The sequence below is a fragment of the Mesoplodon mirus genome (genome assembly GCF_964341445.2).
Source record: "Mesoplodon mirus genome assembly, chromosome: 8".
Taxonomy (NCBI): domain Eukaryota; kingdom Metazoa; phylum Chordata; class Mammalia; order Artiodactyla; family Ziphiidae; genus Mesoplodon; species Mesoplodon mirus.
Window position 1 is genome coordinate 39185337 of NC_138984.1, and position 18936 is coordinate 39204272.

General features: G+C 35.7%; 1 protein-coding gene across 2 annotated transcripts in view; it reads left to right on the forward strand.

Moving 5' to 3' along the window:
* The window catches only part of GTF3C3 (general transcription factor IIIC subunit 3), a 31013-nt gene extending 15048 nt beyond the window's left edge, over positions 1-15965 (forward strand). The window contains exons 10-18 of one of the 2 annotated variants that reach the window (XM_082631092.1): positions 248-419; positions 2724-2926; positions 3272-3373; positions 4032-4167; positions 5974-6211; positions 6790-6980; positions 11151-11275; positions 13007-13159; positions 14548-15965. In XM_082631092.1, coding sequence (XP_082487218.1) covers positions 248-419; positions 2724-2926; positions 3272-3373; positions 4032-4167; positions 5974-6211; positions 6790-6980; positions 11151-11275; positions 13007-13159; positions 14548-14670 — 1443 coding nt within the window. In that variant the 3' untranslated portion in view covers positions 14671-15965. The remainder of the gene's footprint in view (positions 1-247; positions 420-2723; positions 2927-3271; positions 3374-4031; positions 4168-5973; positions 6212-6789; positions 6981-11150; positions 11276-13006; positions 13160-14547) is intronic. The other variant, XM_082631093.1, reaches the window with a different exon arrangement.
* The last annotated feature ends 2971 nt before the right edge of the window (positions 15966-18936 follow it).

Genomic DNA, 18936 nt, shown 5'->3' on the forward strand with positions numbered 1-18936 from the left:
TGCCTCGTAACAGGCCTTCGGAAGCAGTGTGCTGAATGAGTGAATGACGGCACTATGAATTCTATTTAATAGAGACTCAGAAATGAATTTAAAAAGTGATTACTTAAAGCTGTTTTTATTAAGCCTTTCTCCTCTTAGATTTGCCTCAGATAACTTGTACATATGTTAAAACGAGAAATATAAGTAGATGAGCGTACTTGTAATGACTGTTTGACTTCCGGCTGTTAATTGCTGTGTTGGGGTCCAGCCTCTCTTGACAACACTCGTGGAACAGAATCCCGAAGACATGGGAGACCTCTATCTCGATGTTGCTGAAGCTTTTCTGGATGTTGGTGAATATAATTCTGCACTTCCCCTCCTTAGTGCGCTAGTCTGCTCTGAAAGATATAACCTCGCAGTGGTTTGGCTTCGGCATGCAGGTAATACATTTTTGTAGGAAGGAGAAGTTTTAATCACATAAGCAGGCAAGAACTTATTTCCCCAAGATGGTAATAATTATTATAAAATGTTAATGTCTTAGTGAAGGTATTTCTGGTTTCAGGGCAGTTTTTTGAAAGTATTTTAAGTTGTCTTGGTTTACCGCTAAATGATTTTCCCTCACTAATGCATTGGAGGAATGATTCACTTAATGGTACCGGAGTGAAGTAGAAAGACTAACATATCCCCGTTAAAAATACCTTAAATACCTGTCTTTTACCTGTCTTAACCGCAGGCACTGGTTTCTAGTAATAGATTGTCAGACTTGGGATGCAATCTAATTTTTGAAGAGCTTTTAAGGATTTATATTTCATGTTATTTTGAGGAAAAAGTTAATATATTTTCAATGTTCTTTGAGCTGAAAATATGGTCAAGATTGGATTTTATATGTCATTTTATTTCATTGCATCTAAATCCACAGTAATCTGAAATAAATCATTTAGAGTAGGAAAAGCAGCTTGGGAAAAACAACTAAATCTCTTACAGAAATGTATGAAAGCCAAAAATATTCTCATAGGATTTCCTATTGACTCAACATAAGATGCATTAAAGTTTGAATAGTCTTTGTTTCCAATATTGCATGATGGCAGAAAGTTTTAATATTTTCTTAAAATATTACATAATGGCAGAAAATCCTCTATAACTAGAGTAGCATTGATTGATATTCTGGGATATTTTGACACATATCACAGATATGAAATGGCAAAGAGAGCACGTAATGATTAAGATAGCACGTTACTATTTGGATGCGTGAATGTGAATACAAATGTAATATACCATCATAAAAAGTTACAGTATTTGTAGGTTTTGAATTTTAAAGACATGAGCCGGGAATTGAAGTTTTTATTGCCTTCCATAAGGCTGTGGTATTTATACTGCTCCTGTTACTAACAGTAGACATTTTAAAATCCTCTTTAATTATGATCATGATACTGATAAATGCTTTTTCCATGTTGAGCCTGTGTAGTTTGAGATGAGTGGAAGGTAAAACCTCAGAATCATCTAAAAATCATAAAGAAATTTGGAACAGTAGATAAGAAAGATCATTAGAGGAATTTAATGCTTGTAACATAATCACAAAATATCTTTTAAAGTGAGAAGTGAAAAATAATGAGAAATTCCATCACGATGATCCATCCACATTTAGTAGTCTTCCATTATTACCAAAGTTTAACCTAAAGATAGTGATCAGGAGATATATGAGAAATCTGAGATTTGAGAAAACAATTGGAGGCAAAATACCATCTTATAGGAGATCATTGCAGTGAAAAGGAAAGGGCTTAGATTAGTGAGTGCTGTGGCTATTAGGGTGGAAAGAAGAAATGCTTACCAGGAATTCATCTTCAAGTTCAAATGATAAGACTTAATGATTGATTGGCATAAAGTGTGAGGAATAAGGCCCAGTAGCCTCACTTCTGAGAAAATCATCCTGAGGAAATAATTGAGTGAGGTGAGGGGAGGTGGTTTATATTGGAGATCACAAAACTCAGGAGCCTGGCACGTAACAAAAGTGAATAAAGTAGGTAAGTGAGAGGCCCAGGGCAGGGTGAGAACTGGAGACGCCCGTTTAAAGGGTGCTGCTGTTTCTCAGCATGGCTGATGCACCAAGTGGGAATGAAGGGACTCGCTGTTGCCAAATCCAGATTTTTCAAAAGAATCCGGTAACTTGGATTTCATAAAAAATCCTAGCTTTTAAGAATGTAGACAATGCACTGTTTTTAACAGCACTGTGGCCTAACAAAGCATATCTGTAGGTTAAACTGGGCTGCCAATTTGTGAACTCTGGCTTATATACATGAAGATATTTACTGTGGTGTTATTTATTAGAGTAAAAATTTGGCAACAACCTAAATGTCAAATAATATGGTTAAGTAAATAAGCAATTTAATTGAGTATTATAATCAGTCAGAATGCCAACGAAGGCATGGGAGAATGTTGAAAGCATAATAGTAAGTGAATAAAGCAGAATACCAAATTGAGTGTGTGTGTGTAATATACATATACATATATATATATATATATATATATATATATATATATATATATATATATATACTGATTACATCCTTGTAGCATAGATAGAGATTAGAAGGGATAATTGTTTTAAAGTACTGGAAATATGCATATATTTCTTTCTTGTTATGATTTTTTTGTATTGCTATAATTTCTTTTAAAATGGAGAAATAATTTTGACCCACTTACAAATCTGTAGTTCATATTAATGCTTTATTTTAACATCATTTTAGAATGCTTAAAGGCCTTAGGCTATATGGAGCGTGCTGCTGAAAGCTATAGCAAAGTGGTTGATCTGGCCCCCCTCCATTTGGATGCAAGAATTTCACTTTCCACCCTTCAGCAGCAGCTGGGCCGTCCTGAGAAAGCTCTGGAAGCTCTGGAACCAATGTATGATCCAGATACTTTAGCACAAGATGCAAACGCAGCACAGCAGGTAGGCCATGTAACATAGAAAGAAGTTTTTCTTGGTAGATTATGTTTTAAATCTTTCTCCTCGGTTAAGGATGTCCCTACAGCTTATATCCAAGTTTTATTTTAGTGTATTAAATTCAGTGTTCTTGAAAAAGTGATTTTGAGTCTTAAGTTACAGCAACTTAACATTATAATTGTTAATGTTATAATTTATAGTCTCTAAAACATTGGATTTTAATTATTGTGAGAGATCATAAAGCAAACGTTCTTAAGGTTAGGTTTCTAAGGCAAAATTTTTCTATGCAAACAAAACAATTTACAACAAAGGAATCTTGTCACACTTATTATCATGTGCTTATTTACTTAGGAACTGAAGTTGCTGCTTCAACGTTCTACTCTGTTGTTTTCACAAGGCAAAATGTATGGTTATGTGGATACCTTGCTTACCATGTTAGCCATGCTTTTAAGGGTAGGTAATGATCTTTCTTTATTTTAGCCTTGTTGACTTTTTAAATGTTTAGAATTTGGTTTAAACATAGATTACAGCCATTTTGTAACTCTCTTTTACTCTGTTAGACTCAAACTTTTTAAAGTGAAAGTCAGATAAAAGAAGACTTAGAGATTAATGGTATATAATTGAAAGTTCTACATGATAGTGTAAACTTTACTATAGATTGTACAATAAAATCTTTGCTAGTACATATTTAGAAAAATGAGAACCATCATGGTATCAGTTATTGGCTCTGTAGACACTGCTACGTGCCAAAATTGTTCACTTTGCAAAAATGTTTTCCGGATATGACATCCTTTCTGAGTCTGCCTTTTTTGCAGCGAGGTGGCTCTGTGTGTGTGTGTGTGTGTGTGTGTGTGTGTGTGTGTGTGTGTGTTATAAACTTAACATGAATTGCTTTCTTTTTCCTTACTAAGGTGAGTAGTGTGACCCAGATTCCTTTGTTAAGGAAAAAATAAGTCTATTCATTCTGTTCTAGGCGTTTATATGCACAATGACTGGTGTTTTTTTTGCCTTACTAAAGAAGCTTTCAGGCACACCTGTGACACTTGTTTCCCATAGATTTTCTCTAAAAAATTATGTGACTAAAAAATCTCAATTATCATCTTTAATTCAGGTAGCAATGAATAGAGCCCAAGTCTGTTTGATATCTAGCTCCAAATCTGGAGAGAGGCATCTCTACCTTATTAAAGTGTCAAGAGACAAAATATCAGACAACAATGACCAAGAGTCAGCAAATTGTGATGCAAAAGGTAATTACCTTCATTTGCTTTATTGCACAAAACTTGGCTGAGTTGGAAAAAAAACTCATGAAGTAATACTTGACAATAATCTAATTGAAAATATACCTTTTTTGAATAAAATGATATTTTCTAATCTAGATCCCTCAGGTAAAATAAACTCTTTTGGTGTTTTTAAAAAAGAAAGAAAGGCTGTATGTAAATACTTCCGTTTTAAAAAATTAAAAGGCAGGCATCTGCTTAGATCCTTCTCTGAAAAAACTAAAACAATCTTTTAATTTTGACTTTTTAAGAGGAAAATATACCCTGTTTTAAGAAATTTGTGATGATTAGATGATAATACAGATTGCTTTATTTGTCTAGTCACTTCAATTACATATATTCCATTCTCTGTTAAACTTATTTTTGACAAATGTAGCAAGTCATAAAAAGTCTGAAAATAAGTTGCTTTGACCCAATCTCAAGTCATGTGACTTTGCAAGCCATCTATTTTTAGCTGAAAAAGGATCAAGTATGTTGGGTGAGGTTATTAGTCAGAGAACTTTGGAAGAGACCTAGGCTATAAACTAGAGATATCAATCTGGCAGAAAATTTTTTCATTGTTAATCAGGTCCACAGATACTAATTAAATCATTGTTTACTGACATGGCAGTGTGCAACGGACAGGGTTTAGAATCCAGAGGAGCTGAATCTCTGTTAAGCACAATATAAGGACATAAGCAAGATGTCACGGGGGAAGAGAGTCAGAGGATAGGAGTGTGGGCTCAACTGCTCACAATCTAGCCTCAGAGCCCTGCCATCTCTCCAGTTTATTGATTCTGGGCTTATCCCAGTGGCTTCTGCCTCTGCACACATTATTTTGGACTGTATTTCCTTAACATATGTTTCTCTGTATCTGATCCTGGCTGTTTTCTCTTTCAGTATTTCCTCATTTCAGGTCCATTGTTGGTTTTTCTTAAGCTCATAAGGTTTTTGTTTTGTCAGTTAGTTTCATCATGGTGGGGATCACATTACACCAGTGCATCATGGTAGGATTATCTACGGCTCTTTATGTTACATGAATCTTTGTACTGATTTTTTTCACTCAACATTTTCTCATGTTCTGTTCTCTTTGTAGCTGTTATATTTAAGGAGTGTGTAATATTCCATTGGATAGCAGTTCCATAATTTAATCATTTCCGTATTATTTTTTGATTATATGGTTGCTTTTGATAATTTTTCTTTTCTAAATAATACCATAGTGAGCATCCTCATGCCTATAGATTTATCCATATTTCTGACTAGTTGTTTAGGATAGATTCCCAAGGAAGAGAATTACTGGATTAAAGACAGTAAAAAAATTTTATGGCTTTTGGTATTTTTCAAGGGCTATAAAGGGAGGTTTCTGCAGACAACTAAGGAAGAGAAGATTTGTTAAGTATGAATTTGAAGTCCTTTGCTTAGCAGATATTTGAATGCCTTGTAGGTGCAGAATCCCATATCTGACCTCAATCATGGAAAGCACACTCGCCCTGGAGGAGCATATATTCTAGCTAGCACTGAGAAACACAAATGAAGTAGCTGGACTTGACAATCAGAAATGAGAATTACCTAGGACTGCAGGTTGTTAGGCAGGCAGAGCAGAGGGGGGTCATGTTGCGGGAGTGGAAACAAGCAGCTCCCTCCTCATCATTGTCAGAAGAATGTTGGCAAGAATTCAGTCCCATAGAGCCATGGTTATGAAATTTAACCGTAAAATTGGTCATGTGAATTTTCTTTCTAATACTCCTATTTCTGGAAGTGCAGTGTCCTAACTGATTTTCATTGGTCTCATTTTAGCAATATTTGCTGTACTCACGAGTGTTTTGGCAAAAGATGACTGGTGGAACCTTCTTTTGAAGGCCATATACTCCTTATGTGACCTATCCCGATTTCAGGAGGCTGAGTTACTTGTGGATTCTTCATTGGAATATTACTCATTTTATGAGGACAGGCCAAAACGCAAAGAGCTAGAATACTTTGGTCTCTCTGCTGCAATTCTGGACAAAAATTTCAGAAAGGCATATAACTATATCAGGTGATTTTCCAATAACTTATTTTAATTAGATTCTTTGATGGAGCATGTATATTTACTTTGACATAGTTTCTCATGTCCAAGATTTAATAAGCTGTTTTATTTTAACTCTTGTCACTTACAGATTAATTTGTTCATTGATGATTCTCAGAAGCAGTATATGAGAGCATGCATTCCCATTTACTTAACCTTTTGTGCCTCAGTCTCCCTATTTATTGTGATAAAACAGGCATCATAATATTACCACCTTATAGGATTACTGTGAGAGTTAAGTGAGTTGTTGTATGTAACGCCTTTTAACAATGTCTGATATACATTATTATTACGCAGTGTTCATTGTTCTGCAGCTATGAGAGTGGGCTGGGAGAGAAAAGGTGAAACTTAAACCTCTTGATTCTGTTTTGTGGTTTAAAAGTTTTGTTGAAAAGCAGAAACAAGATGTAGAAGCACTACATCCCCCTTGTTGGGGGCGGTGCATTTCAGTGTTGGTGGGACAGCACTGAAAGGTTTCAGTGTTAAAAATCAGGAAGATTTTTCTTTTTACATTATTTTTTACCCTCACCTTCTTTCTGCAATTTTAGGATAATGGTAATGGAAAATGTCAATAAACCCCAGCTCTGGAACATTTTCAATCAAGTTACCATGCATTCCCAAGATGTACGACATCACCGCTTTTGTCTCCGTTTAATGCTGAAAAACCCAGATAATCATGCCCTGTGTGTCTTGAATGGACACAATGCATTCGTATCTGGTAGTTTTAAGCATGCACTTGGTGAGTGTCCTGGCATATGACTTTGTCTCCTTCCCTCTGCCTTGGTTTCTTTACCTCTGAAATGGAGATAATAATTGGACCTACCTTGTAGATTATTGTGGAAATTAAATGAGTTAATATAAAGTACTTAAAATAATGCCTGGCACATATAGTAAGTGGCTATAAGTGTTCTCAGTAATTATAATAATTAATATTTATTTTTCTTATGATGCTTTGGTTTCAAAAGGTTAAAGTAGGTCTTTAAAGTAGGACTTTTTTTTAATGGTTTTTTAAATTAATTAATTAATTTTGGCTGCATTGGGTCTTTGTTGCTGCATGCGGGCTTTCTCTAGTTGCAGCAAACGGGGGCTACTCTTCATTGCAGTGCATGGGCTTCTCATTGCAGTGGCTTCTCTTTGTTGTGGAGCACAGGCTTCAGTAGTTGTGGCACAAGGGCTTAGTTGCTCTGCGGCACATGGGATCTTCCGGGACCAGGACTCAAACCTGTGTCCCCTGCATTGGCAGGTGGATTCTGAACCACTGTGCCACCAGGGAAGTCCGAAAGTAGGACTTTAAAGCTCAACAACTCTCCCTGCTGAGGCTTGTTCGTTCTCAAAATAATTTTCATTAATTATGGATGCTTTGCTCTCTGATTCTAATTTGCTATAGTAACAAAGAGGAACTTAAGATTTGCTGATAGTTCATTCCTTTAGGACTGCAGTCCCGAACCTTTTTGGCACCAGGGACCAGTTTCATAGAAGACAATTTTTCCACGGACCAGGGGTGGGGAGGGGTGGAGGGGGATGGGGGTGGGGATGGTTTGGGGATGATTCCAGTGCATTACATTTATTGTGCACTTTATTTCTATCATTATTACATTGTGTTGTATAATGAGATAAGTATGCAACTCACCATCATGCAGAATCAGTGGGAACCCTGAGCTTGTTTTTGCTTGCCACTCACTGATAGGGTTTTGATATGAGTCTGCATCAGTTGATTTATTATGGTCACCGTGCAGTCAAACCTCTCTGCTAATGATAATCTGTATTTGCAGCCGTTCCCCAGCACTAGCATCACCGCCTCGCTCCACCTCCGATCATCAGCGATTATGTTCTCATAAGGAGCGCGCAACCTAGACCCCTCGCATGCACAGTTCACAGTAGGGTTCGTGCTCCTATGAGAATCTAACGCTGCCACTGATTTGACAGGAGACGGAGCTCAGGCAGCAATGGGAGCGATGGGGAGTGGCTGTAAATACAGATGAAGCTTCACCTGCTCGCCTGCCGCTCACCTCCTGCTGTGTGGCCTAGGTCCTAACGGGCCATGGATGGGTTGGGGATGCCTGCTTTAGGAGACAAGTCTTTGGTTTTTTTGCCTTTATTTATTTATTTACTTACTTATTTACATATACATATACCCCTTCTTTTTCAAATTTTTTTCCCATTTAGGTTATTACAGAATATTTTTTTAATATTTCTTTGTTTTATTTATTTATTTTTCTTTTTAATTTTTTTGGCTGCATTCGGTCTTAGTTGCGGCACACAGGCTCTGCGTTGTGATGTGCGGGCTTCTCTCTAGTTGTGGTGCATAGGCTCCAGGGCATGTGGGCTCTGTAGTTTGTGGCACACAGCCTCTCTCGTTGAGGTGAGCAAGCTCAGTGGTTGTGGTGCATGGGCTTATTTGCCCCACAGCATGTGTGGGATCTTAGTTCCCTGACCAGGGATCGAACCCACGTTCCCTGCATTGGAAGGTGGATTCCTTACCACTGGACCACCAGGACAGTCCCCTATTACAGAATATTGAGTAGAGTTCCCTGTGCTATACAGTAGGTCCATGTTGGGTATCTATTTCAAATATAGTAGTGTGTATATGTCAATCCCAAAGTCTCAATTTCTGCTTTGGTAACCATAAGTTTGTTTTCGAAGTCTGTGAGTCTGTTTCTGTTTTGTAAATACATTCATTTGTATCTTTTTTTTTTAGATTCCACATATAAGCAATATCATGATATTTGTCTTTCTGTGTCTGACTGACTTAGTATGATAATCTCTAGGTCCATCCATGTTGCTGCAAGTGGCATTATTTCATTCTTTTTAAAGGCTGAGTAATATTCCATTGATATGTACCACATCTTTATCCATTCATCTGTCAATAGACATTCAGGTTGCTTCCGTGTCTTGGCTATTGTAAACAGCACTGCAATGAACATTAGGGTGCGTGTATCTTTCCAAACATGGTTTTCTCCAGATATGTGCCGAGGAGTGGGATTGCTGGATCATATGGTAGTTCTATTTTTAGTTTTTTAAGGAATCTACATATTGTTCTACATAGTGGCTGCACCAATTTACATTCCCACCAACAGTGTAGGAGGGTTCCCTTTTCTCCACACCCTCTTCAGCATTTATTGTTTGTAGACTTTTTTGATGATGGCCATTCTGACTGGTGGGAGACAAGTCTTTATATTAAGATTTATTTACATAGCTCTTACTAATTCTAATTAAACTCAGGGAAAATTTAATCATTTATAGGAAATTTCTGTAATAAGGAATCAGGAGCAAACAAGTAGAAAAATACCTAACCAAAAGTTTAGGTGAGACATGTATCTCCTGCTGCCTGAAAGCTAGTGTTGCCAAGTTCACTTCTGAATATACTGTGATTTTGGCTGTTTAATACTTTCATGTGTCTTAGTGTATGGCTGCTATTTTTATAGTTGTTCAGCCAGTAATCTTGAACATCAGACACTGAAACTTTCCTTCATTGTGTATGCTTTTTTGGAATTGTTAGTTTAATATTAAGAAAATATAAAATAGAGATTTTATTTTCCTATATTTAGAAACTTTTACACTACACAAAAATAGGAAGTCCAAATGGCAGGCTACCATCTGTGCTGCTAAAGAGATTTTACAGTGCTGTTCCTTCTGAAATAGAAGTTTTCTTATCTATATGATAAGTTAGAGATCATACCTTTATAAGAAAAATTTGCTTAAATTCCTCTATCTCGTACAGTTAGGCATTTGATATGAGACAATTATATATATAGAATACATGGAATTCACAGAACCATGAATTCTTATTTTATCATTAGATACATTTAGCTCTTCTCAGGAAAAACAAAGTAGTTGCTACATTTGGGAAAATAAAACCCATAACCTAAAAAACAAAAAAAAACTATGTTTCTTTTTCTCACCTCCATGATCCATCACATTTGAATTTATAAGATAGGTCTCAATTAATTTTATGAAAGAATTCACCAAAAGACACATTCCCCCATTGGCTTTTTTTTTTTTTTCTTTTTGCGGTATGCGGGCCTCTCACTGTTGTGGCCTCTCCCGTTGCGGAGCACAGGCTCCGGATGCGCAGGCCCAGCGGCCATGGCTCACGGGCCCAGCCGCTCCGCGGCATATGGGATCCTCCCAGACCGGGGCACGAACCCGTATCCCCTGCATCGGCAGGCGGACTCTCAACCACTGCGCCACCAGGGAGGCCCTCCCCCATTGGCTTTTAAAAAGATTTAAGGTCATAAGATATATTTATGATCACAGTTGATACATTGTTTATTTTGGAAGTACTATTCTATGTGGAAATGTCTTAACTGTACCTTTAAAAAGTTACTTTTATACTCATATTTAATCTTCATGGTCAGGATATGTTCATGGGTAAATCCTAATTTTGTTATATGTTATATATTATTTTAAAATTCAAATTAATATGCACCTGGTTGATAATTTTTAATTTTTATTTATTTATTTTTGCCTGTGTTGGGTCTTCGTTGCTGCGCACAGGCTTTCTCTAGTTGCGGCGAGTGGGAGCTGCTCTTCATTGCAGTGTGCGGGCTTCTTATTGCGGTGGCTTCTCTTTGTTGTTGAGCATGGGATCTAGGCGTGCAGGCTTCAGTAGTTGTGGCTCATGGGGTCTAGAGCACAGGCTCAGTAGTTATGGCGCACGGGCCTAGTTCTCTGCCACATGCCGGATCTACCCATACCAGGGCTCGAATCCGTGTCCCCTGCATTGGCAGGCAGATTCTTAACCACTGTGCCACCAGGGAAGTCACTGGTTGATATTTTAGAATGTACTCCTTGCATATGTTAAAGTAACAGTAACGTTTGTTTACCTTAAAATATATTAGAGTAAGTGTTGAAGAAATAAGGAACTATGTTTTTGTCCCACCATCTGACATGACTGTTCATTTTTCAGGACAGTATGTGCAGGCCTTTCGCACCCATCCCCATGAACCTCTCTATAGCCTCTGTATAGGCCTAACCTTTATTCACATGGCATCTCAGAAGTATGTATTAAAGAGACATGCTCTTATTGTGCAGGTAATTCATTTGGATTCCTCATTACTTGATTTTATGTTCTTTAAAAATGAATATACTTAATGCTTTTGTTACTCTGCTTCAAAAGTAGTACCTGCTTAGCGCACATGTTGGGAGTACCCAACACCTATCCCTATGTTCAGCACTCATGGACCAACATCTAGGGGTACTCCTGGCTAAGACTTATGCAACCATGTAGAAAAGGGTGTGCAGCCAGATCATAAACGAAGAAGACACAGGCAGAATCTTAAGGAACCCTGTGCAGACTTCCTTATATTCTGGAGCCTTAGAGGCTTCCAGTCTTCTGGGTCCTTAAGATTTTTTAATTAATTTAAAAAATATAATAATATATACATACAATAATGTATGAATACGTGCCTGTGTGACTGTTTCCTTACATCATCACCACAATTTGCTCTTTTAAAGTCTTCTTAGTTCGTAAAGCAGTTTGAAATTACCTTTTTGTTTTCTTGTTTACTTTTTTACATAGCTTGTCTCCTCTAGTAAAAATATAAACTCCAAGAGATCAGAGATCTTATCTGTCTTGTTCACCCCTGTATCCTCAACACTTTTGCTTCTATTTCAGTTTTTATGTTTATATATTTGATGCATGTATATACCTATTTTTTAAGTAGTTAGTAAAGGAAAGAAAATGTTCTCTCTCAGATTTTTGTCTTTAAATTTCTCATTTTTAAATAAGAAGATAAGATATTTCTGAGATTGTCTGCTGTTACTTAACAGAGAACCGTGTTTTTCAGTGGAGTAGAGGTCATATTCATGTACTCAAATGGGTTCATTTATTGTGTAGAAAGTATGATTTGTTTACTGAGCATAATTTTTATTCCTAGAATGCATTAATTCTAAGGAATTCCTTAATTTTTATTATTAATTTATGAAGGAAAATTTGTGACCGTTTATTACATAGCAGATCACCCAGGAAATTGCATTTTATTTTCTGTATGTACAAATTAGTTGACTTACTCTTAACTCAGGTAATATATTTATTTAATTACTTACATCAGATACTTGCACCTTGCAACTTGAAACTTTCCGTGCGTGATAAAAGTTGAAGCTGCATTAAGGGAGAAAGTGAATACAAGAAGTGAAGAAGCAAGTTGCTTTTTGGACATTGACACACAGGGAGCCTGCATCATTACAGTTAGGCTCTGAAATAATCAGTTTCTCCATAAAACTATTGAGTCAGAAGTTTTCAGAGGGAAAAAAAACAAGTTTTTTAAGGTTAAGAGGTTATTAAGGTTCTGAGAGGTATATAAAAGGTACCATTTACCCAGAAAGGTTAGATATGTTCAAGTGAGTTTGCTCATGAGGATGAAACTTTCTGAATTGTCATTATAAGGGCTTGGATTTTATATTTTGGTCAAGCTTTTAGACATGTATCTCAAACCTAAAATTTTACTGGCCTCTAATGCCACAAAAGCCAACTTGAAACCATAAAAATATATATTCTGTGTGCTTATGGATTACAGACTTTTAACAGCTAGTTGTAACATTTGGCTTTGTTTTCTATGAATTCTTTTGTCTTTAGTTTAAAAAAATCTCTCTTTTACACCTTCAGAAGAGATACTGACTATATTGTGATATGACACTACACTACAGGCATATATTCTTTTAGGGTGGCACTGTCTTTCTGAAAAAAATGTTTGTACTCCTGTACCTGGCACATACTGTCAAATGAGTGAACTATTGAATTATTTATCTTTTTCTTTTTGGTAGGGCTTTTCCTTTCTTAATCGATACCTCAGTCTACGTGGGCCTTGCCAGGAATCATTCTACAATTTGGGCCGTGGCCTTCACCAACTGGGGCTGATTCACCTTGCAATCCACTATTATCAGAAGGCCCTGGAGCTCCCTCCATTCATGGTAGAGGTATTGTATGATTTACTCTAAAAACTGAGGAGTCACCTCATTTCATCTATAGATAAGTGCAGTTAGCTCAATGGAGTCCAGACAGTGAAATTAATTGTAGCTCATATATTAAAATATATTTCCCCTTATTGAATGCACTTATTTAATTATGTTCAGCAACAAGTAATTCTTTGATATCCTGGCCTTAATGACCTGATCAGCAACGATGTGGCCATATATGCCTTCTGGTTATGACCATTTCAGTTATCCTAAGATATCCCCTGTGGTTAACAGGTGTGAGATGGTAGACAGGAAGCCTGAATATTGAGTAATATAGCCATTATTCATTTCCAAGTTCAAAAGTGTAACTAACATACTTCTTTATAAAAATGAAAGACCAATATAAATGCAGTTTTGTTTAAGATAATGTAATGTAGGGTGAAGTGTTGCCAATACTATGATAGTCTGTGTTTAAAGCCTGATTTTTAATTTCTGAAGGAAAGTATGTTTTCACTGTGAATTGTTTTAAGCTGCGCTCATAATCCCCCCATTCCCTCACAACTGTTTTCTATTACCCTTGTTCAACTTTAGCCATTAAGCAAATGATACATATTCTTATAGTTATGCTGATGAAATACATATACTTTTGTGTTCTTTATTTCATAAGTACTTTATGTATTGCTCCTTAAGCTTTATAGGTATCATTTTTCATTGTTGCAGATGTTTTTTCAGTTGACTACAAAATTTTGCATGGGGAAGATTAGGAACATAGATCTAATCTATTCCACTGAGTTCATTGCTTTGTTATTTAAGTAGAAAAAAAGGTAATAACACTCATAGGGTAATCATTATAATCAATTTGGTGTATGCCCTCCTAGACCTATTCTTTATATGCCTTTCTGTTATATAGTACCGGTATTTTTTTCCCATCTGGTCATTTGTGTTATGATTTTTTTTTTGCATACAGAAGTTTTACATTTTTTATAAAGTCACACCAATCTTTCTCTTTATAGTTTCTACTTTTGCTGTTATACTTAGAAGGGCCTTTCCTACCCAAGATTATATTATTGTGTTTTTCAACTGTATTTTTCTTTTATGGTTTCACTTTTTTACTCTTAAATCCTAATTCATCTACAGTTCATTCTGCCATGTCTTCTGGATGAGACTTTTTTCTTTAACTTATTGGTTACACATTTAAAAATATTTGATGATACAGTTACAGTAACAATTAACTGAATCAGCATTACCTGATAAAAATTTAAATCCAAGGTATATGTCTAGTTTTATAATTTTTTTTAGTAATATGAATTTTAATAGTTTTTTGAACACTTAAAAAACTATTTATTTGCCATAAAATTGTCCTGGTTGTCAGTTTGAAATATAACTCATTCATATATTTTTCCCCCTAGGGTATGGAAGTTGACCAGTTAGACTTACGAAGAGATATTGCCTACAATTTGTCTCTCATATATCAGAACAGCGGGAATATTGGAATGGCTCAGAAGCTTTTGTATACTTATTGTTCTATATAAAGCCCCTCAGCTGGGAAAGCAGCTTGGGCAGCTGCTGTGCATGGACCAGTATTTTCTGTCTCAGGGCTTATTATTAACCCAAAAATGGACATGATAATTTCAGAATTATCTGTGTATTTCATTTTTAATATATGATAATGATTTTTGGTAGATATGCAAAATTATCATTCCTGCAAGAATTTTATATTGGTCTGTCATTTTTCCTTACCATTTTTGGTAAGTTGTCCCCCAAACTGAAATGGACAGTATTAGCCATTGAACCAGCATAGCGTTGAATACACTATTTTTTTCACACCATTTATTCATTTGTGTATTTAATACTGTATATTAAACACCTACTATGTACCAGGCACTGTGATAGGTGTTTGGAATACAGTAGTAAGAAAGATATTACCTCTCAATACAGTTCTTTAAATACAGACCTTGAGCATATATTTATTTGAAAGAAATGTTTGCTACATTTCTACATATATCATTGTTGTCAGTCATCCATTTCTTAGTGCCCTGTTACTATTGCCATTAGTTTTTCAAATACATGGAAAAGGAGGTTGCTTAGTAGGGGAAAGACAGATTGGGACTCTCATGTCAGCACAATTATGTGATTCACTTAGTTCCTTGCAAACTTATTTTAAATGGTTATGTGGTAGGAAGACAAGTAATGGAGCTAATCTTTTACTTTTCACCTGCATGTATCTTAGCCATAAAGACTGAGAGCTTGGAGGCTGGGCTTAATTCATAGTAAACTGCTCTGAGGCAAATACAAAAATGCATTATCAATGTTTGGCTTTCTGACCAAAAAAAAAAAAAAAAGAAAAAAAGAAAAGGTGACTAGGTTCAATAGCCATGACCTGGTTTTCATTTCAAGATCACTAGGAATGTAATAGGAAGACTGGGGAATTGTATGTATGGAATAAGGTGTTACTGATGAAGTCAAAACACATTAAAAACCTTTTACTTATCTCAAATACTACATATTCTTGGATCTAAGATAACAGTACTTGTTAGATATACTTGGTTTAATAAGAGCTTTTTTGAGTTTCTTTTTAGGGGGAAACAAATACTATAATAAATGTACATGTGGATTATAAGACCCAGTCCAACTGTGGGAGGAAAACAAGTATGAGACTTAGGATGAAAGAAGTACAGTGGAGGCTTTTTAGGAATTCTTACCACTGTTTACACTGTATACATGACATTGTAGTTGAGAAGCAGAATTTGTATGTAATAAGTAAATGTATGGTGCACTCTGCATGTGTATATATAGAATTTAAATAAACTTTATTTTTGTAATTAAAGTTAATTGTTTCATATGCTTATATATATATTTTATTTCATGCCATTTGCAGGTAATGATAAAGTCGACTGTGATAGAGTGATCAGGTAGATTTGTGTCCTGGAATCCTGTGGAGTTGAGTACTCTGTTCAGAATTTCTCTCTTGAATTAAACTCACTGTGCTGTAACTCCAATATCTGCTGAATAGCCTTGGAGGACACGATAAATCTCTCTAGCAGTCTTCTAAGGAAAAAAAGCTGATAATTGCATGAGTTTGTTTAACATTTAAAATCATAACTACCATTTGCTGAGTGTTTTTACTATGCTACTGTGTTCTAAGTACAGTGCAGGATATTTTAGATACATTAACTCTGATTCTGTCGGAGAATCACCTGCAAGGTAGGTGTTATTGTTATGATCATCCCCATCTTATTTATGAGAGATTAAATAGCATGTTCAGGATCACTAGCAAGCTACTCCTTGCTCAGAGAAGTTCCTTTGGAGGAACATACTTGCTACAGTTCAGAGTAACAACATAAAAATTGAGCATAAATTTACTTTAGAAAGAGGAAGGAGATGAGCAGTTATTTTTTCTATCCTCCAGGCCTTCTGCCTATTTTTTTAATTTAAAAAGTTTTTATTTTATTTTTTCTATTTTTTAAATTTAATTTTTATTTTATAGTTGATCTATAGACAATGTTGTGTTTTAGGTGTACAGCAAAGTGATTCAGTTATACGTATACGTATATCCATTCTTTTTCAGATTCTTTTCTCATATACGTTTTTACAGAATATTGAGTACAGTTCCCTGTGCTATACAGTAGGTCCTTGTTGGTTATCTATTTTATATATAGTAGTGTGTATATGTTAATCCCAACTTCCTAATTTATCCCTCCCCCCACATGTCCCCATTGGTAACCATAAGTTGGTTTTCAGAGTCTGTGAATCTGTTTTTGTTTTGTAAATAAGTTCATTTGTATCCGTTTTTTAGATTCCACATATAAGTGATATCATACAATATTTGTCTTTCTCTGTCTGATTTACTTCACTTAGTATGATAATCTCTAGGTCCATTCATGTTGCTGCAAATGACATTATTTCATTCTTTTTTATGGCTGAGTAGTATTCCATTGTATGTATGTACTACATCTTTATCCATTCCTGTCAGTGGACATTTAGGTTGCTTCCGTGTCTTGGCTATTGTAAATACTGCTGCAGTGAACATTCAGGTACCCATATCTTTTTCAAACTACAGTTTTCTCCAGATATATGTCCAGGAGTGGGGTTGCTGGATCATATGGTATTTCTGTTTTTAGTTTTTTAACATACTTCCATACTGTTCTCCATAGTGGTTGTACCAGTTTACATTCCCACCCACAGTGTAGGAGGGTTCCCTTTTTCCCACACCCTCTCCAGCGTTTATTGTTTGTACACTTTTTGATGATGGCCATTCTAACCAGTGTGAGGTGATACCTCATTGTAGTTTTGATGTGCAGTTCTCTAATAATAAGTGATGTTGAACATCTTTTCATGTGCTTTTTGGGCCATCTGTATGTCTTCTTTGGAGAAATGTCTATTTAGATCTTCTGCCCATTTTTTTTGATTGGGTTGTTTGATGTTGAGCTGCATGAGCTGTTTGTATATTTTGGAGATTAATCCCTTGTTGGTCGCATCATTTGCAAATATTTTTTTTCATAATGTGGGTTGCCTTTTCATTTTGTTTATGGTTTCCTGTGCTATGCAAAAGCTTTTAAGTTTAATTAGGTCCAATTTGTTTATTTTTGTTTATTTTTTCATTACCTTAGGAGGTGGATCCAAAATGATATTGCTATGACTTATGTCAGAGTGTCCTGCCTTTGACATAAGTATGTCAAATTTGAAAATATGATTTATGTTTTCCTCTAAGAGCTTTATAGTATCCAGTCTTTTTTTAAAATTTATTTATTTTTTGGCTGTGCCATGCAGCTTGTGGGATCTTAGTTCCCTGACGAAGGATTGAACCTGGGCCCTCAGTAGTGAGAGCGCACAGTCTTAACCACTGAACTGCCAGGGAATTCCCTATATTATCCAGTCTTACATTTAGGTCTTTAATTCATTTTGAGTTTATTTTCGCGTGTGGTGTTAGAGAATGTTCTAGTTTCATTCTTTTACATGTAGCTGTCCAGTTTTCCCAGCACCACTTATTGAAGAGACTGTCTTTTCTTCATTGTATTGGTGCCTCCTTTGTTGTAGATGAATTGACCATAGGCACATGGATTTATTTCTGAACTTTCTATCCTGTTCCATTGATCTATATTTCTGTTTTTGTGCCAGTACCATACTCTTTTGTTGACTGTAGCTTTGTATTATAGTTGGAAGTCAGGGAGCCTGATTCCTCCAACTCCATTTTTCCTTCTTGGGATTGCTTTGGCTATTTGGGGTCTTTTGTGTTTCCATACAAATTGTAAAATTTTTGGTTCTATTTCTGTGAAAAATGCCATGGGTAATTTGATAGGGATTGCATTGAATCTGTAGATTGCCTTGGTAGTATAGTCATTTTGACAATATTGATTCTTCCAATCCAAGAACATAGTATATTTTTCCATCTGTGTGATCTTCAGTTTCCTTCATCGGTGTCTAATAGTTTTCAGAGTACAGTTCTTTTGCCTCCTTAGATAGGTTTATTCCTAGGTGTTTTATTCTTTTGAATGCAATGGTAAATGGGATTGTTACCTTAATTTCTCTTTCTGATCTTTCATTGTTAATATATAGAAATGCAACAGATTTCTTTGTCTTAGTTTTGTATCCTGTAATGTTACTGAATTCATTGATGAGCTCTAGTAGTTTTCTGGTAGCATCTTTAGGGTTTTCTATTTATAGTATTATGTCATCTGCAAACAGTGACAGTTTTACTTCTTCTTTTCCAATTTGGTTTCCTTTTATTTCTTTTTATTCTCTGATTGTCATGGCTAGGACTTCCAAAACTGTGTAGAATAAATGTGGTGAGTGTGGGC